This window comes from Xiphias gladius, chromosome 22 (genome assembly GCF_016859285.1).
Source record: "Xiphias gladius isolate SHS-SW01 ecotype Sanya breed wild chromosome 22, ASM1685928v1, whole genome shotgun sequence".
Taxonomy (NCBI): Eukaryota; Metazoa; Chordata; class Actinopteri; order Istiophoriformes; family Xiphiidae; genus Xiphias; species Xiphias gladius.
In genome coordinates this window covers 3,815,536-3,840,384 of record NC_053421.1, presented here as the reverse complement: position 1 = coordinate 3,840,384, position 24,849 = coordinate 3,815,536, and the positions used below count along the sequence as shown (strand labels likewise).

General features: G+C 38.3%; 1 protein-coding gene across 1 annotated transcript in view; it reads right to left on the bottom strand.

Moving 5' to 3' along the window:
- Window positions 1-24,849, bottom strand: part of grik2 (glutamate receptor, ionotropic, kainate 2) — a 262,001-nt gene that overhangs the window by 122,484 nt on the left and 114,668 nt on the right. The window contains exon 6 of the mRNA XM_040118010.1: window positions 20,713-20,886. Within this exon, the coding sequence (XP_039973944.1) occupies window positions 20,713-20,886 (174 nt within the window). The remainder of the gene's footprint in view (window positions 1-20,712; window positions 20,887-24,849) is intronic.

The window sequence follows — 24,849 nt, the reverse complement described above, 5'->3', positions numbered from 1 at the left end:
CATGGCCCCTGCAGGCCCTCGAGTTATCCCATATACCGTGGGCAGTTTTCCGCCTCATGTTCACAATAGGCCATTTGGCTTTGCAGTGTCAGTCCATGTGCCCTCACATCATCTCTCTCTGCAAAACACTCGGAGCGTCTCTCAGCAGGACATCTCCATTAGCGACTTCAGAAGACAACTGGAGAGAACTTAGAAAATACCCCATCACCTCCGCCTCCACTGCCACCCAGACCTAGTCCTCCATCTCTATCTCCCTGCCCAGATTAACTCATCCATTTACAGCCTCAGTTAATGGCTTAACTCATCAAGCGTTATGGCTCTAAAGAGGGTGAGCTGATTGAAAAACACTCTCGATTTGTGATTGTTTTTGTGTGTTTTTTACTGCAGTGTTGAATTAAGCAGACGGACCCTTTCTCCTGTTCGAAGCGCTTGACTGAGTTTGTGATTCAGTCAGAGCAGGCAGCGCCATTATCCGTTTAGAGGAGCTAATGAATCTGCCATACTCTACCTTTGCCTTGTGGGGAGTGGATGAAAAGAATATCCAACTTTTGGGCCTTGGTATGGGATGAGCAAGTGCCAATAGTTGAAATTTAGTTTCCTATTACAAAATTAACTTTCAATATAGGATCTCAAAACTTCCCAGCATTGCACAGGATATATATATATATATAGGAATAACTTCTCAAAACATGCTTTCCACATGTGGATTTGGCAGCTAAGCATCTTGTGTCCATGTACAAAAAAGACTGTCTATCTTTATATTTCTATCTTTCAAGTTAATGCCATACATCTCTCAAACTCACATCTCCGACTTTCATACCCCTAACACTGACGCAATATAAACTCCTCCAAACTGGAGCTCAACATGGGTTGGACACTAATTGGCTTTGGGAATCTCTGTTAGGGACCGGAATTTAATTGGATTTTATTGACGTGTAAAACAGCATTTAGTAGTAAGTAACCCTTCGAGATGCATCCTCCAGTATACACAAATGAATCATTAGTCACTAAAAGAATAACGAGTTACTCTACCTTTTTTACCCTCTCGGTTCACTGTGGAGGACTTACTAACTATAAATTGCTGTTGGTGGAGACAGGGCCAAAAAAGGCAAAGTGAATAACACATAGTTTATCAATCTATTTGATTTTCAGCTGAGGACGAAATATGCAGGGATTCGCCAGTGTCTCCAGTCTTTATTGCCTTTAATGAAAACCACTCCATTTTCCAGCTTGATCTCAGATGTAAACAGCACCTACAAAACGAGCTCAATGACATGTGTCATTTATGTGCTCAGTGCGTCTAATGAGACCATGTCCATTCTAATGCAGATACATTTTAAAATGATGACAGACATTTTCGTTTCGTTTCGTTTCGTTTCGTTTCGTTTCGTCTCGTTTCGTGTTTTGGTCCATTGAAGCCTTCTATCCACATTAAACCAGTATATTACATGACACCTTTCAAATTCCGCTTTTTCAAAATTTCAGTGTGAGATTGTGTATAATAGCAGCAATGTCAATACAGCTGGTGTTACTCCATTTTTCGTGTTGTCAACAAACTTCATGAAAAGACCAAAACTAGGCCCCTACTAGGCTCCTACTGACGACAAATGTCTTACACATTTTATATTAAACAGCTCACAAATATATAGTTTCATTTTTACAAAAGGTTGAGTAGTTTCCTAAAACAGTACCTTTGAAAAAAGGTTATTCAAACAGGATATAGTAGTGCATTTGTTGGGGACTATTTTCAGTGGCGGATTAATCCACATCTGGTGCTTTAGAAAAAGCCTGATACACTGCAGCTATTCATGTGATCTCTTATTTGCTATGTAAATATAGTCAGTGACACACTCCAGATGTTTTAAATTAGATATTTCCCTGCTTTCACAAAGATAATGCTGTTTTGGAACAGGGTTTTAATATAACACCCAAAGAATAACTGTTGGGCATTTATGCCTGTCGGTAATTCACCATTCTACAATTCTGGTGGAAGTATTAAGATCATTTACTTAAAGGAGAAATAACATAGTCTAAAAGTAATCCATTACAAGTAAAAGTCCTGCATTAAAAAATCTAAGTATCTAAGTTGTTACAATTTTACAATTAACATCATTATTAACCATACTGGTGTTAATTCATCAATATGGTTAATATTTTGTACCCCATAATTGTACTTAAGTACTTACTATTCACCATTGCTATTTTATGCTTCTCCACTGTCTGATATCAGTAACAGATAGACCAGAATTTAAAATCATTGTTCCTTAAACCTTGTGACATTTCCACTTGTGCACTTTTGTATATTGTAGATTGTCAATCATTTATGAATTCCATCTGATTATAATGCAAGAAATCATAGATTGCGAGTTGGTAGATTGAAAATCATATGCAAAATAAGACTGAAAACTAATACAAGCTAAGGCTCAGTTACTACGCAGCATTTTCCATTTTGTCCTTTTTTTTTTTTTTTTTTACCAGTTTCATAACAAATCTCAGACTAAGATTTTAGGACACATACCATCAATCCATCTGTCCATGCTGTCACTGTCACTGAACCTGACTTCAGTCTGACTCTACCACCACAGTGATAAATCAGCCTGTTAATTATTCAACAAGCCGTGAAGCAACGCACTTGGCTGGATAAAAACTGAGCATTAGAACTGGTGATGACAGACCATTATAACATCTCTATCCTGTGTTAAAACATCGCTGTAACCTTGCTTATTGTGCATGCAGCAGACAGAAGATCCAGAAGGTCCAACTACAGTCCCTGAGGCCACAGACTGAGAAAGCAGCTATTTATCTGCTTAAACAGCCCTGGTAAATCTGCGAGGGAGCTGTTTGATAAGAGTCTCTCACAGTGAAAGGATGAATAGCATAAAAAGGGAACATGCCAGCAGAATACCTTGCTTGCTATAAAATATTTTTGATTTTAAGGTTAGAAAGCAGCAGCCCCAGGGTCTTGGGTTTGAGCTTCCTTTGTGTTTAAGAATGTCTGAACATCTTCAGGCCTGAGTCTGACTCATTCACACTGCTTGATAAGTCCCCGGAGAATGCGCCACAACTTGGGTAATAATGATTGCGCCCTTACTGATAAGTCAGTGGTGGCTATGTTATTAACACCATCAGGGTGCGAGCTGAAATTTGGTTCTGCTTCTCTGATAAAATGAGTATCTGACTATTGCATTTACAACCTGTCCTTTACAACACATGTCCTCAGCCAGAAAACAGAACAGGCCTATGGCATTGGAATATACCGCCTAATGACTGTTGTCACTGCTGTGCAAAATGACTCTAGAGAGCAAGGTAGAGGTGACTCAAAGGTCATCTTACTAATGCCAGAGACAGTAGTAGTGTTTGTGACTTTTACCACAGTTTCCGACAACATTTTACTCCATGACTCATTTTCATGATTGCTACTAGTTTGGTCTCACAACAATGGGCTTTGTATCAAGTGATAGTTAAGGACTGGGAGAACGACAAGGAAGCTAGAAATAAAGAAGAAAAACCAGGGTGAGAAAGAAAAATCCACTTCCATCTTTGTTGTGTTGCACGTAGGAGTAGAACATTTCATTTTCTCTCCAGATTTTTTTGGGTATAAAGTCAGGTTGTAAAGCTATATCCAGATCCATACTGTATATACACATATACAGCAATATAAGCACTTATACACAACCACACAGCTGATATAGCATATGTGCATATACCTATATATGTATTTGTATATTCTGTGGATAGATGTATAAACACACACTGCATATACAAATTTACAGTTCATATACTGATGCACCACTGTACTGTTTGTTTCTGTATATATTCTGTACACAAAGGTATATACACATATATAGCAAAGTATATTCACATATATGTGTATGTACTACTGTATGTTCAAGTGCATCCCTCTGTATGTATCTGTATTTAGCTCTGTCAGTGAACATATACTGCATGTATATAGAGGAACATACACGTACAGCAGTGTATAATGTCTGTGGACAACAATGGAAACTTTGGATCAACTTTGGTGGATTTAGCAGACGGTTGACTGATGAAGAGTTTGGATCTTAAATGAAATTGCTTGAGAGAGGTTTGTAACATGTTTTATTAGAGGAAATAGGATTTTTACACTTCATAGTGTTACGTGTACAGTACAGTCTCATTCTGTGCTCCTTAAAGTTAAAGCCTAGACTCCATAAACACACCTTTATAGTGCAACATGTAGCTGAGATACTGTAGATGCAGTTTTTTTTTTTTAACAGGCTGGCTGTATTAATTTTTGCTTCCTGTCAGTGATAATTTTGCATATTACAAGCACTCTGATAGCTTTAGTTTTGATAGCCTTTAAATTTTGATGTTATTGTCACCTAAAACACAGCCCAATCGGGCAATCATTCATGTCTTCCAAAAACAGGCTAAGTATCATTTTCCAAAGGGAGACAATGGCTAAATAGACATATACCTATACTGTACTTCCTACCAGTATTTTTATCACAATTCTGCTTCTAACACAGATGCTGCTACCAGTAATGGAATAAGTAAAAGCAGATAAAGCAAGTGGTTAGTGGAATGCCATAATTGTAGACCTATCTGACTACGCTGTGAGCTTACACAAGAAACAAGTCAATGTCATAATGCCTCGTGTGTTTTGTCATCCACTGGGTCTTCTGTTCGTGCGTGTGTTTTGTTTTTTGTCTGAGTACAAAGCATTCCTGAAACCACAGCTACTATCTTTCTCTGCCTCTCCTAAGAGCAATTCCTCATTTTTACAAAGGTGACACTGTTGTGTGTGATCATATTATGCATGCTTCATCGGTGAGACAAGTGCCATTATTATGGAAATTACAGTATTTTTTGATGTCAAAATTATACAAAGAGCATGGTTAGCCTTTAATTAGTCTTCATTTCAGTTGCACTGTGGATTGCCTTAAAGTCTAGGCAAACAGAGTTTACATCACATACTCAAAGAATCATATATTTGATCCTTCCATTACTTCAGTTCTCCTCTGTGCCAATCATGGGGATTAATTTTCAAATGATTTTCAATCTTAAGTCAATACATAATAACTGAAGACTGAATCCATGTCTCCAGCTGCAGCACTCCCATAAACTGTAAGAGTGTGCTGAGTACATGCTACACTGGTTTCCCACCACCCATTTGATAATGGTTTGTGCAAAGATATAACTGTGAAACCTGTCATTCTGTTTCTGCTGTGAGAGTACACTGTCGATCGCAGTGAGAGACAAAGAAAATCACCCGGAGTGTTGTATTTGATCTCACTCAAACCAACACAAATGAGTTTAAAGTCTTTAAGCGAGCTTTGCTAATTAAAAAGACTCCTTCTCTGTCAGGCATACTAATGCTAAGGCCTTGAATGGACTGAGGACATGACTATGAGCAGAGCTCTGCCATATTGCTTCAACAGCAGAATCCGCTGTCCCGTGACTAAGACACACTGTCAGGAGGACTAATAGTCTTAACACTCAAGTGAATCTGATGAGTTTTTCCCAGCAAGCAGATAATGAGCAGAGAAAGGAATCTGCTGTAAGGAACCTCAGAGAACTACTTTGTACGTCTGCAAGCTTTCTTGGCCTGGGCGGGATCAGGGTGTTGTCAGCGTGTGCACTGTACAGTGAAAGGAGGTTAGGCTTTAATATGCCGTGTGTGCTGGAATCTGAATCGTAGTGAAACAATGTACTTTAGTGTGACCCAAAGCAAGAGTAAACATGTTTCTGCGTAGCACAGCAGCCACTCATCAGCTTGCAAGGCTCTCCAGAGATTGTGGACAAGCAGACTGAGGGTTACTCCATCTAGTGTGATTCTAGTGTAAAAAAAAAAAAAAAATGCTCTGTCAACATGTGAACAGAGCATTTTTTTTTTTATTTTATTTCTCTTCCTAACAATCATGAGACAACACCACCACTACTCCTCCAACCTCTCCACCCCTGTGACTCAGTAACTTCTGATCCGCTGCATAGCTCAGTTAGACTGCAGCTGCACACAGTTAGGAACATTGCATCACGGGTAACAGATCTAATGATGGCCCATGGCAATGACCAAGCTGAAACCAGCTCATTACAGATGATGTGCTATGTAATTCCCATAACTGCTCTAAAGTTAAAAGACAAGTCCACTGGTTATAAGATCCCATTTTTCCTAACAGATATCTGATATTCTATTAAAAGCCAAGAGTAGCACATTATACTGTAGGTCTAACATTAGTGCAAATGTGTTTAGCCAATGAGTCATAAACTGCTATATGCAACAATGTGCATAGTAGTGTTTGCGGAGCCTAGGAGAACCAACCTCTCCTAATTGTTAGACTAGTAAAGTAATACTTTTTTCCAAGGTTGACAAGATAAGTTTATTTTCCCAAATTTGAATGAACAAAAGTCTCATCAATATTTTGATCATTAGGAAGTGGCCATTATATGAGCAGAATAATCAGCAGTGCACCATGCAGTTATAGAAAAATGATGCATTACCTCACTTTCTCAGACATGTTTGCATCTCCGTGCAAATTAAGGGTTACCACCAAAATATAATGTTCAGTAGAATATTTTAAGAGTTTTTGGTTGTTGATCAGGCAAAACAAGTGAACTGAAATCCTTAATAGACTCTGGAATTTTGAAATTTCTATTTTTAAAACTTTAAGTAAACATTTGACAAATTAATCCAAAATAAAAGTAATTATTTCTTATGGCCCGATAGTATACTAAAATGAATGGAAACCGGTGGCTGAAAAACACATTCAGTTTACTATCTCAACACTATTTCAAACAATACTGTTGGATGGTGATGGAGAAAATATGTTACTTGTACATCATGCAAAAACATTTGTTTGGTCTTACTAGGTACATTTGGACATAAATAAAATGTAGTATTTATGCTTTGTTGTACTGTTAGACTTAGTATGAGACCACCATCCATCCTCTCTGGGGGGGGGGGGTTAAATCAGTGTTACTTGATGTTATTCCAGAATCCAGATTATTGCTGTATGTATGCAGTAACCCATTTTAGGGGACGCCGGTCTAGGCAGCAAAGTGACGGCAACACTGCCGGGCTGGGAGACATTAATCCAGCTGCAGATTACCCACACAACCACTACATATCAATAATATGAAAACACAAAAACACCACTGAGACAGAAACACATTAGATATCATTGAAACATGATGAAAACAACCAAAACCCAATATAACACTAGGGCAAAAAATACATTCTTAAAACACAGTTATACACCTTCTTTTTCTTTTTTTAATATTTTGTTCATATTTAATATTGGTTTATAAATTATTTTCTTTTTCTTTTCAATAGTTTTGTTCAAATTGTAATGGAAGTAAACAGAGGTTCATGGCAATGTTGTGTTTTTCTTCTTTTTGTTCTGAAGATGAAAATTGCCTGGACTTGAAATTTCCAGCTACTTTAAAAATTATAAATTTCACTATTGTACATCATTTACACATTTTTTTTTTTACCAATAAGGCACTAATAAAAAAAGAACACAATATATTATCTTTAGGAAGTACTTTTTTTAAAACTTAATGATAGTGTATAGCTACTGAGAGTGCATCTGTATGCTATATATATGGTACCACTTTGTAATAAGGCAATAATTATAAAAGGTTTAACTGGTAAATAATGGCTTTATCCATGGTGAATTAATAATTTACTAAAGCTTTATAGAACTGTAATAAGTCATTATTAATAAGTATAGGTTTTGGGTTGGTCAGGCTGTTAGAATCACTTTAGCTGGTGTTTAACAATTGTATTTGGTAAAAGTGGTAATAATGATGGTAATGGTGAAGAAGATGTTCTTAATCCATAAATAAATAAGGATAAGGCAATATGTATTATAGCCTTACTATTTTAACATACACTCTTAGATTTTGTCATAACACTCATTTAGCACCAAAAATTGCCAAATTATGCCTCTGGGAAGTTGTGAAACATCAATGGTGAACTGTGAGAAAATGTGGGACCTGTATCTTTCTTTTTAATCATCCTATGTATTGACCTTCAGCTTCAGCTGATGGCTGTTCAGATGCTGCTATACCAGTCCCCTGAACTTCAACTCAATTCATTATCTTTAATGAGGCCCCGTCATGCTGCTGTACAAACTGCAGAAGGGATAAACCAGATCACATAATGTGAATAAACGTGTTTGGAGATAATTGTGATACTGCCTTAAACTGCTACTCAAATAAAGCACAGAGTCTGAGGTAACCTGTAGCCTAAAATGAGGAACAAGCAACAGTAATAAAACGTTGGCCGACAGTGTAGTTCTCCTGTTACATAACAGAGCATCTTAATGCAGGTCAACTTGCTGTTTTTATGTTTGGTCTCCAAATTTTCTCTTGAAACTCGAATTAAAGTTCAAACTATTTATGTTATTTTACTGTAAAAAAATGCGATTTATTTACACACCTATGACATATTGGACCTAGAATGACATTTGAAATTTAATCCGTCCTATGTTTTTCATTCGCATCTTCCCTGTATGTAATTTACCATGATGTTAGCACAACACCGTATGCAGTTATAATGATGATAATGATACTGTAGCAGGGTAAATGGGATTAACCATGTTTAGTTAAACTCACAAAACTAATATAAAAAAATAATAAATTAGATTACCAACAAGGCACTGCCCTGGATCCTCAGTCCTTCAGGGCCCCCAAAGGTACACTGCATGATTATTACTTTGGGGTAATTCTATTAATTGCAAATTTGTTTGGTAATATGCACAATTAAGGCACAATTACAAACTGAAGTGGTAAGGTTCATAAGGCCCTTACATTGCAAACCATAATATCAGTTGACATTATGCTTACATGGTGCCTATTCAGTTTCATACGGCCAATGGTTTTGCTAGGTCACATTGAGTTTACATACAGTATGCTGTACAACTGTGTGGTAAAATGCTGAAACAGTGTATAAGTATATTGGATTTTCTCTGTGTCTAAGATTGTCTCTCTGTCTCAGGTCATATCAGCATACTGACTTTACACACAGAGATAAACTAACTCTCCAGTTTTTGTTTTTTTAAGAATTTTTAAAAGCTAGACAGATAACTCTTTTCCTATTTTGAAGGATAAAAATAATTGCTGGTTCGGCTCACTTGATAGGACTTCACAAAAGTGGACATAACTTAAACAAATGGCAGAACAACAGTCACACTGATCAATAAACAAGAGAAAGTAGCTGCTACACTGGGCATGTCACCTCAGATTGTTTGTGATGTTCAGGAAAATATATTTGCTGTGTTACAGTAGTTTTCATTTGCAATGGCAAAAGGGCATCACATGACAAGCAATTCCAAGTATGGCCACTACACCAAAATTGCAGCATAGCCCAATACTTTTCCTGGAGGACTTGGTGCTTGGACAGAGTGGAAGAACAAGCCTTGCTGCCAATTTGTCCCAGTGTCCAACCTCAGTACTGCAGAAAACTCCTTGTTATTCCCAGTCCCAGTTATTACTCTGTGCATTGGCTTAAATATTTAAACCTGGAGGACGTAGTATTTGTAAAAAAAACTTCAAAGCCTAGAAAGCTTTGTGTGTGTATATGTGTGGGTGTGACATCATGTGAGTATACAGTTTGTGGCACTGGTTCCCAAACTTCATTGCTTGTGACCAGTTAAACTACAGTGTTTTTTTCTTCTTCTTTTTTATTAAAATGCGCTGACAAGAAATAAGAAAGCATAACTTTGCATAACTTTGCATAACTTTGTGTAGCAGAAATATGTTTTTCCTCTCCTGTTAAAGGACTCTTAATCCCTCAGATTTATCCTGTAACTCCTTGTCGGAGTCCTCAAGGTTGGGAACCACTAATTTGCTACTAAATGTACTGCTATGAAACCAGGGTAAGAGACCATAATGTGCATCTTACATTGAAATGAATGGGTAGTTGTTTAGCCATACCAGTTCTCCTTGATATATCCATGGTACACCATAGGTACAGAGGTGTACAGCTATACTAAAGGGATGTGCCTCTTCACTAACAAACTGAATTTAGATCGACTCTCTATTACTGTAGCAATAGTGTCGTGATTAAAAAACAGGTATAATGATTCAGAGGGAATGGAAACAAACTGAAGTCTAATCAATGGGGAAGAAAAATCAGAAGATAGTGATGGCAAATGAGATGGCAAAAATGCAAACTTCAACCCCCTCAAGTGGGCTTTGTACAGAGTTACTTGTCTCCCGCAGTCCTATGGGGTCACAAAAACCCCGGCTGACTATCACTGACTCTTCGTACTCGCCATTGCTGCCAAGCCACTGGTGAGGACAAAGCCACTGTGGTAAAGCCAGCTGCCGGAATAATGTCCCGGCAAAATGTCACAGCCAAATTCCTTCCCCGGCATGTGGACAACACCAGAGCCAGATCCAAGTTAGTTAGTCAGAGAAGGAGAGACAGAGGGATGGCAAGATGCACACTGAGAAGCACATGGAATAAACTAAGCTGAGAGAAGCCTCATCTAAGAGGTGGAGAAGGGTACAGTCCAATGGTATCATCCTAGCTCTGAGTGTGGGGCCGCAGCCAAAATGTGGAATACCCAAATATTAGCCTCCCCCTAATGAGAACTCCTTCAAACAGCTCAAACTCTAGAGAAAGGCATTGGAAGCATTTCAAAGCCACAGCATTGGCCTCATCAGGGCATATCCCACAATGCAACACAAAAGCTCTGCATCTTGGAAAACAGTGAGGCCGTAGAGGAACGTGATCTGGTTATTAAAAAGACATTCACAGGCAGGTTCCTGCTCCGTGCTGGTTGTGTGTATTTGGTATGTGCTTTGAAAGGTAAGATAGCTCCCGCTGCTCCAAACCTGAACTCTGCCCAGGGGTCAGCACCCACAACCCCACCCACCACCCAAACCAACCTGCACCCCTTCTGACTCACACGCCCTTAAATCAGTCCAGACCATGCTTCCCAGCCTGTTCTGTCACTCAATGAAGCCTCTAGTCAGACGGCATGACTGACAGGTTAGAACAGGAACAGGCCGGATAGAGACAAAAGACCGATCTCTCAATCCCTCCACCAGCCTCGTCCTATTGCAGGTTACTCATCTCTTTTTCTGCCAAGCCAACACTCCCTCCAGCATGCACACACACACACACACACACACACACACACACACACACACACACACACAAACAAACACACACACACAAACACAACCACACACAGACTTGTTCCACTCTCCCCTTGGGGACACTCATTGACATAATGCATTCCCTAGCCCCTTACCCTAAACTCAACCAACACAACCCGTTCTTTCCTTTCTCTCTCAATATGACATGCGTTGTCAAAGTGGTGAACAGCTTAGGTGAAGAAACTGACTAATGTTTCTTTTTTTTCTTTTTCTCTGACATTTTGCTCTTATTTGATAGTTGACAATGTACACAGGAAACATGGTGGGAGAGAGAGGTATGACATGCAATATAGATCCCCAGACAGGATTTGAACTGTGGATGTTGCAAATATCCGGTATGCAGCGTAAACCACCGGGCTTACCAGGGCTCCCTGGAAACTAGCTAATTTCAAAATCAGCTTCAAAATTAAAATCATTATAGTGAATATACTGAAAAATATACTTTATTAATCCATTTAAGACAGTGGTGTGAATCAGAAAAAGTCAACCCTATACAACACATTAAAATATTGCTCTTGCTATAAGTGATGAAGACAATATTGTTATTCTTAATCTATTGGATGAAGTAAGTTTCTAGATGTTGCAGTAGTCCTGTGAATATCCTCTCAGAGATCCTGAACATTTCATTATAGAAAGAAAATTGAAACAAATGTTTCTATGAAAACAATATATTTAAAGAAATAAGCTTGGTGATTCCTTCTTGACCTTGGACATAAACAAGAGAAATTCTATATCACAAGGTCCACTTATTTGGATTTTTCCTGGTGCTCTCAGCTACATCTCATGCCCTTCATCAACAGATAGAGTTTGCTCACTTGTGATGGAGATGGTTTAGTTGTTATCATGTGCCCCAGTTATGGATTGTTTTATTCTTATCACATCTTATCACAGTTCCACACATAGACTTAGGTCTAACGATAACTAAACAGTCTCAATGATAGCTAAACAAATCCAGGCAATAATGAACTCCGCAAGATTTGGCTACAAATGCTCAGAAAACCAAATAAGCGCATTTTGTGATAATAATTTTATGCTAAACAATTTTAATTTACATTTCATAGCAGGAAAATTATAATCTTACAGTAGGAAATGTTTCAGTATTGAGAGAGAAAAATGAAGAAAAAAATGTTAGTACATTGCCTACAAAATGGAGAGGATTCATTAATATTTGATGTATGCGTGTACGTGCGATTGTATGTTTTTTATTTTACAAATGGCCGTCAGTGCTTGATTAAAATTAGTTATTTAATATAAAATACATTGTGTACATATAAGTAACTGTAGGTAGGTTTATTGGCAGCCACAAAGTTCGTAGCAAAGGGCAGATTTTAACTAATTTTTGGCGGGTAAGTCTTCATGTGGCTCATTCTATCCTTTCCTGGTGACCACCATACGCAGTTTGAGTGATGCTCAGATAATATGAATCCTGGAATATGTCTGATGTCTGAGTGACATTTTTATAACTCTGTTTGGATCTGACTTTAAAATGGTATCTGTCAAAAATGAAATAGCTTTCCATCACTGCTCCATTTAAATGTACCCACAGGTATAGCATATTTATGGTAATATGGAAATAGAAATGATTCAGCGGCGATGCTGTGGCTCTGAATACCAACGGTGTTTTGCAGCTGCAACAAACAAAGAGACGACCTTGATGAGTGAAAGGTCAGTCCGTTTGCTTGGACCAGGTCTCCTTCTTCCAACATATAACAAGGAGATAAATGCAGAGATTACAGTCATGCCTGAGTGTTTTTTTAAGCTGTTTCAATTTTGCAGTGCACACAATGAATCAGACAGCAGCTCAAGCAATTAACAAGGAGAGACATTATGGTAATGAGTGCGTGGAGCTTGTAAGGTCACTCTCCTTATGCATGTTAAGCCACGACTCAGGGCAGGGATTCTCTGCCACTAGATTAATTGAAGGCAGCATATAAGAATGAGGTACAGAATTAGCGTACCTGATCTGTCACACACAGACATGTGCTGGAAAAAAAGAAAACAATCTCTCAACCGAACTTCATGGGCTTATTTTATCATCTTCATGATGTGGTGCAGTGCAGCTAGATAGTGTGCTGGGTGTGAAAAAAAATAAATGGTCAGGTAGGTAAGCAAGGTGAGAATTAAGCAGTAAATAAATAAGTGAAACAATGAATTGAGACATGTTGGAGGATGCCGTAATGAAATATTTTAAAATACAGAACACACTGACAGAAACGTGACAAATTATAACAGACTGCCTATTAAAAACATCAGATAGACTTCATACGTTCTTCAATATTGTGGAATTTATTTGAGACTCCCAATTTAAAAAAAGAAAACCTAGTAAGTGGACCATGAGTCACAAATTATTTTGTCAACCGATGATTTCCAAGGTCAAGAATGAACTTTCATTTTTGACAGCAGAGCTGTGTTAACTAACACAACGATTTTTAGCACTGTTAAAGGTATACTCCTTGTTTTTGGTATGTTTTGTATGTTATGTCCCAATTCACGGTTGATGTTTCTAAACTCAGCATTGAAAAGTGCTGAAATTGTGCTCGGATGCACTGTGCAGTACCTTATGCCAACAATCCCATCACATTTTCATCACATTTTATGGATGCAGAAAATACATCACCTGTCAGTGATGAAAAATGATGAGGATTATTACATTAAAAACCTCAATTTACTTTACTCATTGTAGAACAAAATACTGAACATCTATTATATAGGGATTAGTGAATTAGCAAAGGAGGAAGTGATTTCAGACACAGCCATAGTAAATACTTGTGCTCTTGATCACTTACCGTGATTAACAACAAAGCCACTGTTGAGCAGTTTATATTCCAGCAGAATAGTGTTCTGTAAACAATGCAACAAAGCAACACAGCTCAATCCAAGTCAGCACTGTCAGGACAGTTTGCAATTGGTCAACAACACAAAATACGCCTTTCAAGGTCCACCAAAGTTGAACTGGCTTTGGCGTAAGTGCCATAGACAAATCCAGTGATTGCAACAATTCCATTGAAATTCTGCTGATAAAAATGCGGGTGTGACCAATACACTTACAGGTATGTGCAAATGTTTAATGGCATAGGCTATTTATTGTAGACCTGAATACTATTTCAGAGGTGTCTAGCTTTTACTGTGAATTTAAACATGTCAGCAACTTCAGCTCTAAACATATTATTGTACAATAAGCCAATAAGACATGCTGGTTGGGAGACGCTGACATGCTGGGATGCAGGATGCTGACATCAGCCTACAGTTAGGCTTTGATTCATCCTTATCCCAATTTTTCAAAGTGTGAACTATTCAAAAGTTTGCTGAAACTTATTTTAAAGTTGGAACTGAAAACCAAAATGCCACAAAAGAAAACCCATCTCTACGAGGACAAGATGGAGGAGATCAGAAAATCTCTTAAATTCTTGTCAGAGGAGCTAAGTAAGGTGGCTAACCAACCACAAAACTGCTTGGACTAGTGGAGGAGGTACATGAGCTTAAGGCACTTATAAAGGAGCAATCTGGAGCAGTATTGTCGCATGGATGATTTGAATATAAGCGGACTTGAGACCAGACATCAAACCTCTGCTAGAGCTACTGCTGAAGGAAAAGAAGAGGAGGACGCTCCCTGAGTGACTTACTTCCTTGGAAGACCAGATACTTCAGTTCTTTGAAAGCAAAGTTGTGAATATACAAACCAATGTGGTTTCAGCTCACCATACACTTCCTCGGAAGGAAAAAGCAGCTGATTATAATCCGCTTTGTGAACAGAAAATTCAAAACTGAAATACGGACACAGGCCAGAAAGCTTCCCAGGACTGCAGTGTACCTGAATGAGCATGTACCTAAAAAGAACGCTAATATACCCAGGCAGGCACCCGTCCTTAAGAAACAAAACAAAATGCATGCAACATAGATGAGGAGCCGCAAAGTACGGATAAGGCTGAACCAATCAACCGAGGAAGCAAAAGCAATAATGGTAAGAGAACTTACTGACTTGGATAAATATGAATGATTAGTCATTGTTGTTTTGACAACTGGATATTGCAGCTACGTTCTCTACAATGTTTAGAGAATCTAATATCGATCTAATATCTAATATCAATTATAGATTTCAGTAGTAGTATTTATAAAATTTATAAAAGTAAATTTGTGAGCAATATGTCACTTGTTATAGTTAGTGTTATGGAATGTATCACTGTAGTAACTGAGATTGAGAAAAGGTTATAAGAAGTGGTGTATATAGAAGACCAGGATCCTGCACTGGTACATTTAGGGAGTAACAAAACTTCTAACCTAAACGTCCAAATAGGTCATTTATCCCTAACCTCAGACGTGAGCCAAAGAAGCATACCAGCGGCAGGCATACCAAACCTTTGTCATGTAACAAGAATACCACCCATGGGAGCATACCGGTGGCAAAAATACTGGACCTTTGCCTTAATCTTAACTATAATAAACACACAGTAAATGATATGGAACTGTCATGGTTTGGTTAGCTTTAGGCACCAAAACAATTTGATTAGGGAAAGATCGTGCTTTGGGTTACATAATTACTTCATTAAGGTTCGAGGACGTTTACCGTTGTGGTTAAGGTTGTGGAACATGTCACAGATAAAAGAAACAACACTTCATTTGAACACTGGAAAACAGTAAAAGTCGTATTTTTTGCGACCCATTCATCCACACCGACCTCTTCCAAACTCGGACTTTGTCACTCTATATACTATGTCACCTGACTTCCTCCTCTGTTCCTGTCATAATTACTATGGCCAGTAGAGATCGTCTAACAATAAAATGTAACGAAGATCAATGCGGTTGTTTTTTTGGGGAGGCCAGTCTCTTAGGGAAAAGTTAGCTGGGTTGGATAACATCCACAGTAAGAAATTTGTTTTTGTATGTGGGGATTTCAATATTGATTTGTTAAACCCACTTGAACACAAAACAACAGCAGTTTATCAACACAGTGAACAATACGAGTCTATATCCCTCATTATACGACCAGTCAGAATAATAACACCTAACTAACAATATATTTACCAATGTTATTGATAGGGCAGCAGTGGATGACTCATGTAAGTGGCCATTTACTGGTCTTTGCCACTCTTCAGAGCTGTATGAAGAGCAAAAATAACATTAAAACTAACAAATCAATATGACACAAAACACAAGAGACTTAAGGAAACAAGATTGGAATAAGGTTAATGTGGATGATATTGATGAAGCCTATTAGACATTCCTTTCATAATAACTGCTCTTTACGAAAAACACTGTTGTTAAACAGAATTTTTTTGAAAACACATGCAAAGCATACAAAATGCATGGCAAAAGAAAAATAAATCACATAAGGAATTTTTAAAGCCAAGAACAATAGAAGCTGAACAGTCATACAAAACATACAAAAACAAAGTGACATCTATTATGAGATGCAGCAAAAGAGATTATTAATTATTAAACATTATTATTATTAGAAATAATAATAAAAATACATGGAGAGTACTGAATGAAAATTGTAAAAAATGGAACCTGGAAAAGTTACCTTTAATGATGTGGATTTGGTTGCAAATGAATTGAATGATTTTTTTGGGAATATTGGACCTATTTTGGTTAAGGAGATTATTACACTGAGAAGTAACGATGGAGTGGTAAATTATAATAATAATGTAAACAAACATTCAATGTCTTTAAAAAGAAATTATTGACACTGTCCAGTAACAGACTATAATGATGCTGACATGTCTCTGGTTAAAAATATTATTGACTGTGCAGTGAAACCACTAAAACATTTTGTAAATCAGTCTGTACAAGCAGGCAATTGTTCCTAACAAGATGAAAACAGCTAAAGTCATTCTTATATAGAAAACTGGAGATAGAGACGTATTCTCAGTTTTTTTGCTCTTGCAGTTCTATAAAATATTGGGGGAAAAAAAACATTCTATACAAGACAAGATGATATCAGAAAATATATTTTACTGTGTGAACAGCAATACATTGTTTAAGAGCGACATCTTGCACTAACTGAAATTGTGAAGGAAATATCAACTGCAACAGGAAATAATGAATGGGGTATTACTGTAAATACCCCATTCATTCATTTGTTGGGTCGTAATCCATATATACATATATATATATATATATATATATATATATATATATATGTATGTATGTATATATAGATTTGGTCGATTTTAAAATGGCTCAAATCATGTATAAACATCAATTATTACTTGAAAGTATCCAAAGGTTGTTTAAAATGAGATAATATTTATATGATTTGAGAGGAATTTGCATGTTTAAAAAAAAATTGTGAGGACCAGTATAAAAACCTCATGTTATTTCAGTTAAAGAGGTGAATATATATATATATATATATAACAAATATAAAAATGTATGATCAGACAGCCACACTGGCAGGATGCTGAAAGGGTTTTTTTGCTTGGTGTTAGCTCCTGGTGTCAAATAGGATGTGTTTTGTAAAAAGGGTAGGCACAATAAGCTGTAACTTCAGCCCACACCTTTCTGGACAGCAGAAATCTGTATGTTGTGTTTTGTATTGTATTGTTTTCAGCTGTGACATTTGAGTAATTGCCTTTTTTTCTCATTTTTTTCTAGTTTTGTGCCTCATTACCGCCGCCAAGAAGGTCATGTTTTCAAACTATGTCTGTTTGTGTGTTTGTGTGTTTATCAGCAGAATTACACAAAAAGTACTGAACTGGAAGGCCAAGGAGGAACCCATTACATTTCGGGGCAGATCCGGTTAAAGGGTCGGTTCAAGAAATTTTTTTATCACTTTCCTTAAATTTGCCATATGGGAATTTTTCAATATTATCGTAAATATTTGGCCTTGCTGGAGGTATTCGCTCAACAGACTGCCATTCTAGTTGTCACTGTTACTGATTACAGTCCTAAATAAATGTCAGACTCCAATTTCAATTTCAATTTCCATACTTTTTAAATGGCAAATTCAACCATTAGATGTAAAAACAAGGTGCTGTGTGGAGAAGCAGTGTGAGAAGTGGAGTCTCTGGACTGCTCACTCAGTGCAATCTGTCATGATCTGAAGGTCCATAAGTTACAGCACATCAGCAGTTCACCACTTAAGCACACAAAACTATAAATACAGCACACAAATGAAGCCGTTAATCAAACGTTTATAGAACCTTTCACCATGTCAATATGCATTAGCTGCTGACTGATTGCCATTTGTCTAATTAATCAGTCCCCACCTTCAAACTCATATGCCATTAATTCACTGATGAGCAGGGTCACAGCACACTCCTCACACATAAATCTTCACCTTTCACTGATCCAAAAATAACCACCTTGCCTGATGACTCTGCAGCACAGCATTGAGTAAAAGAGACGGATTTAAACACAAAGATGTTTGGAAAGACTATTTGTTTTGTCTTGTTTCTTCGTCTTTGTGTAGACTTAAGACATCAATTCAGGGACTCCATGTAGCAGCTTGTGCTGGAAGCTAGTTGCTGTAAAAGCACTCTCTGAGCTTTCTGTGTTTTGAAAAGGTCCAGTTATTACACACAGTCCATTTCAGGTCTCAAGTGGGAAATGCTATTGATTCAGCCACAAATCCAACAAAAGGGGCTTAAACTGAGTAACACCCACTCTCCGATATCAATCCAGAAATTCAACTCAGCAAGATTTCACTGTTTTAAAAGAAGAAAAAAAATGGAATCTCTTATTCCCCAAAGGTAAGCCACTGTTTTCAATCAGCAGCCAACATGTTGCCACTGCTGCCGTCAGTGCTTTACAACTGGAATCAGACCAAACGGCTACATCGGCCCAACATTTAACACCTAAACATTTCTGGGAATAAAAAACAAGGACTCTGATTTCACTTCTGCCTTCTCTTCACCCACTCTCTCCTTCTTCTATTTTTCATTCATCCCCCTCATCTCACTTCTCTTCCCTCCTCCATTACTCTCTTTTCCCTCTCATTCCTTGTCTCTGGTGGGTTGATGTTTTTTGGCAGAGTTCCCAGATAAGAGATTGGTATGAAAGCTGCGTGGAGGAACAGTTATTACAGGCAGTGTGCTCTGATCAGAGAGGTTTCAGATCACAGTGAAAGAGACTCATCTTATCACACCCAGGGGCTCACAGCTCAGGGCACCAAGGTTTTTTGTTTGACTCCCTCAGACAACTGTGAAGTTACAGTAAGAGAAGCCACTGCACATGCACCCTAACAAGTCTATCATGTCAAGAACAATGCATTATATCTAAAGTGCCTTTATGTCTGTACAAACCAGCCTACCAGCAGGGAGATAGTGGAGAAGCGCTTGGAAATTCTAGTTTTTGCTAGATTGTCCCATTAGTCAACTGTGGACGAAATACATGTGCTCCATATTAGTGTTTCAGTGGGTTTTACAGGCCTGCATCAGCGAGGTTCTGACCCAAACCAAGCCCTCGAAAGGGTAAACCACACTTACAGCATGTTTTGAAGTGTCTCTGAAGTGCTTTACAAATTTGTCACTCGTCCATCTCAGAGAACAGATACACCCCTAGATACAAACCCAAAAATATACACTCAACAATACACAACCCCTCCACAGCCCCCTCCACTTTTATGCTCTGTTTTCTTTCCCTTGCATGTTTACCCCTCGTTTTACTGAGCCCTCTTGTATTTTATAAACATACTGAACATGTTTGCAGCTCATTCTGGTAACAGATACTCTATGGCTGTACTTTACTGTTATCACTGTACAGCATAAGGCTGTCCTATTTTTATTTTGTATCTACATTTTCTGAAAAGTAGAAGGAATACTGTGGCTCTCATTCTCCTGCTTAACAGATTTTGTAAAACAAGCAATAGAAACAAACAAGTTTTTTCAATGTACATAAATAGGGAATTTTACTTGTCGGAGATGCAAGCTTCTAGAGCAGAAATACAACATATAAAGATATGAAAAGAGCAATATGTGAGCCATCACAGAGTAAGATGGAAGTGGTTCATGTCCAACAGCTGCAACCGAGCCAGGATGTAACGCAACTACATCCAGTTGACTTTAATGGTTACTTCATGTAATTTAAGACACCTTTTTTTGTCCCGTTTTTACAAGTCTCTTTAAGTAATTCTAATAACAACCAATTTTTCTGTGAGCTTCTAAGGACCCACGAAATAAATAAACCCATAAGGCACACTGAAGCACTTCAGGACTTGATGTCAATAACTGGAATGAACATGAACTTTGCATGGTGCACTCATGATGCAGCCAACAAATCTGTCTAGTGAACAAGGTATATGTCAGTGTCAAGTTGATAAGTTGTTGTGAACACCAAATGGACCAGAACTAAAAATCAACAGTGTACTATGTATGTAAAGTGCTATACTTTTTTCTTTAGTCCAGGCCAAATGAACCAAACTACAGGTGTGAAAGTAACCTGATAAGATAAACATGGAGCATTAGAGTAAATGGATAACACTGGTGTATATGTTTTCATTAATATACTTCATGGAATCCAAGACTTTGAGACAATGGTAAGTAGCTGCAGATTGACTGTAAGACACAGAGGGATTCATTCATTCACTACTCAATCATTTATTCATTTGTCCATGAGACTCACGGTCATGAAGCCGTCCAGTAGACCAGAGTCAGGTTTGGGTGGAGCCTGCAGTCGCTCCATGGACCATTTCTCGATGATGGAGGCCACTTGGCTATTCTCAGTGTTGAGGATCCTGAAGCCTGTCATGTTCACACCACTGTATCGGTATGGCTCCACATCCAGCGCAAACAGATCCTGGAGAGAAGGAACATACATTAGAGACAGGAGAGACAGACTTTGACTGACCTTGCCAGCCTGTCACCATTTAATGTAAGGAGAGAAGTCAACTGCATCTCCAAAAGAGTATTTATGTAAAAAACATCCAATCACTACACTTCAAATTCGGTTTTATCCCCTGCTAATGTTTAAACTGAAGCGAAAGATTGTACTTCTCAGTAACCTGATAAAATATTGAGCAGTTAAAATGAGTTTACATTCAGGTCTTGGGTCAATTTTGGATGAGGTCAACATCTGTGGTGTTTTTTTTTCTTGGTATTGTTTTTTGACTAAAATGTAAAAGTAAAAACTAAAAACGACAAGGCACCAAAGCAAGACCAACTGAAGTTCATGATTATCAAAGTATTTAGAGCTATCAGCTGCACCTAATATTAGGTTATGGTTAGGCATTTCAGAAATGACAAGTAGGGGCAAAGATTGGGTTAAACACTACAAAAGTTGACAGGTTGTGATGGGATTGGCCATGCTTGATAACATCCCTTAAAATACCAACTTACATTCACCAGGCACTTTATTAGGAACCCCATACTAATAGTGGGTAAGGCCTCAATTTGCTTTTAAAACAGCCTCAATTCTTCATGGCATGGATTCCAAAAGATGTGGGAAACATTCCTTTTCAATTCTGGTTCATGTTGACATGATTGCATCACAATTAATCACGTTATTTGTCAGCTGCACATTCATGCTGTGAGTCTCCCATTCTACCACTTCCTAATGGTGTTCTAATGGATCCAGATTTCATCACTGGGGAGGCCACTGAAGTTCACTGAAGTCATTGTCATGTTCATGCAACCATCATCAAAAGTCATTTGAGATAACTTGTGCCTCTTTGACATGGTGCATTATCATGCTAGAAGTAGCAATTAGAAGATAATAAGTTGCACATGGTCAGCAAAAATACTCAGAGTGGCTATGGCTTTCAAACCATGAGTGAATGGTATTAAGGGGCCCAAAGTCTGCCAAGAAAACATTCCCCACACTCTTACACCACCACCAACAGCCTTGGTTGTTGATACAAGGCAGGTTGGGTCCATGGATTCATGCTGTTTACACTAAGTTCTGACCCTACCATCTGTGTTCATTAGTAAAATTTAAAAAAAAATTATAAATTGGGTAGCCAGTAAAGAGAGGCCAAGACAGGCGTAATGGGATCATATTTCCTTGAGTTAGTTAAAATCCTTGCTGCATTTTGAACCAGGTGCAGATGGGAAAGAGTACTATGGCTCAAGCAAGAGTAAATGGAGTTACAGTAATCCAAACGTGATGAGATAAAACACGGATGAGTTTCTTCAGGTCAGTTAATACTAAAAGACTTAATTTTGATGATACTTCTTAAGTGAAGTGGGACTGTACCGTTTTCTTAACTTGAGCATCAAAGCTAAGGTCACAGCAGTCCCCGGTGGCAGCATGCATAACATATACTGATACTGCTGAGGTTATTATGGATCAACTGGATAGAAATCGGTGGGCTTAATAAAAGAAGCTTAGATTTGCTGTTCTTAAACGGAAATTGCTGGACATCAAACACTTAATCTCACTGAGGCAGTCTGTAAAATTACCTAGACCACTGTTGTCAGCCATTTTTATGGGTACATATATCTGAGTGTCATCTACATAAATGTAAATATTTATTTCATATTTACAAATAATGTCCTCAAGTGGAAGCATGCACTGTATATTGAAAATAATAATCAACCAAAGACTGAGCCATGTGGCTCACAGATTTGCAGTGACAATAACTGGTTGTTGTCCTTATATGTTGATCCTGTGATAGACTGGGAACATGACCAGAGCTTACCCTGACTCTCCCTCAGTGTCAGCTAGAATTTGGCTCCAGTCCCCCCGACAACCCTCAAGGATAACTGGTATAGCTAATGGATGGATGGATGGATGAATGAGCCAAGGAATGAGAAGATTAGATTATATTGTGAAGATGAGATTATATTTTGAAGCCACAATAAGTGTGAGCCAGGAGCTTCAGATCAGGAAGCAGCCACAGATAAGGCCTGCATACGTCCCGGAGTAGCTGGGTGGTGCCGCAGCTTGACAGGGAAGTCAGCAGAGATTAGCGACTGTTGCGGGTATGGGGCAGCAGGAGAGATGAGGCACCCAGCTGGTGGTGGGAACTCCTCTGCAGCCAGGATGTTATAACTGTTGGATAACTGGAGATCCCGTGGAGGAGAGGGTGGTTGTTTCCTGACATGTTTTCCTCTTCGGACAACAGACCATGGCCATGGCTGACGCTTGACAATGAGTGAAGAACACTGTTGGCTTTTTGGGTCTAGTACCCAGCTGAATCTGTGGAGCCTTGTCTTGAGTTGTGACAGTGGCATTGGGACCCATAGAAACCAGGGAATCAAGGAGTTGCTCGTCTTACTTGATCTGATGAATGATGGAGAACCTTCCTCCCAGCTCAGGAATTTTTTGGCTCAAGTGGAGAATGCTCTCACAGCTGGCTGGGTTGGACAGAGGACGCATTCTGGAGGGAGGTGGTTGCAACAGGGGCTCACAAATGAGCCCATATGTTTAGATCCAGGCCTTAAACAGGCTGTGGTTAGTTATTGTCTTTTGTTGGTGTCCTAATGGACTTTTCGGACCAAAGATGTGGTGAGGAACTTAAAGCTGACAGATTGACAGTGGGGCACTGCTAAAATGGAAGGACTGAGTGCTGATCTAAAGGAAAAAACCATCGTAAATAAGGCACATTAAATAGAAGGTAATATCCAAATTCCAAATTAAGCAGATAAAATAAAAGGCGACTCAAATCTTGATTATTTTTGATGACTGAAAAACTGGCCTACTTATCAAACCTACCATACAGTATTACAAAAAACAGTAACACAAGGTAAGCTAAGTGAAGAGTAAAGAGAAATCTGGCAGGAAAATGGCTGCCATATGTGGCCTCAGTATAGCTGGGTTGTTCACTCTGCTGGGAGAATTAGGCTGTCAGTGCTGGACTCTGTGTCTGCCAAACACAGCAGTGGGAAATGACAAGACACCCCTCTGTCTGTTCCTACCTCCCTTTCCTCATTCATGTTTGTATTTTACTGTTCATTTTCCTGAAAATACCAGAAGGATTTTTAATTATCTCACATAAATTGTGCATTGCTGAATGGCTGCAGAAAGGTAGTAAGTACATTTTTCATTTAAAAACACAAATGATCCCTTTTAACCACTGTGATGAAAAGCATAGACAGTTGAAAACCTGAAGAATTAAATTATTAAAGGAACTTGACATTTAGAAAGTCTAGCCTGAGTTTAGCCTGAGATAACCAAAGGCACGGTCACTTATAGAGCAATACATATCAGATGAGATATACACTCACTTTCTAGTGACACCTTTCTAGTGAAAGTTTCTTCTGTCTCATCTCTCTTTACCCCAAAATAAAAAGTGATCCTTTCACTTTTATGCTGTTAAGTCAGCTACCAGTATGTGGATGACTCCTTATTCACTGATTTCAAATAACTACAGTGTAAAGCCTTTTTCAAGAGAGAATTAAACTAAAAGCCAAGATCTATGTGTTCATATTAACTTGTAGGTAAATTACCATTATCTGCAGAAACAGGCAGGTTTATTGGTCTCTGCAAATTTCTCTCTGCTGTAGAGTTTGTCTAATTTTTCAAGGACATCTATGTTACACAGTATGTATAATAGTGCAGCCCACTTCACAATTTCAATAGAGTCTCTTTCCCTGACCTTGCTTGGTACTGCTCGGCCTATAGACTTTACACTGAGATAATGAAAATCATTTACCATCAAGAATTGTATAAATATAAAGCCTTCATGGTTTCAAAATCATAATACAAAAATTGAATAATTGATCTTGATGGCAGTTTGAGGTTTCCTGACAACATCTTTACAGTGGTTAGCACTCACAGCAAGGAGGTTCTGGTTTTGAACCTGCTGGCCAGCTGGGGCCT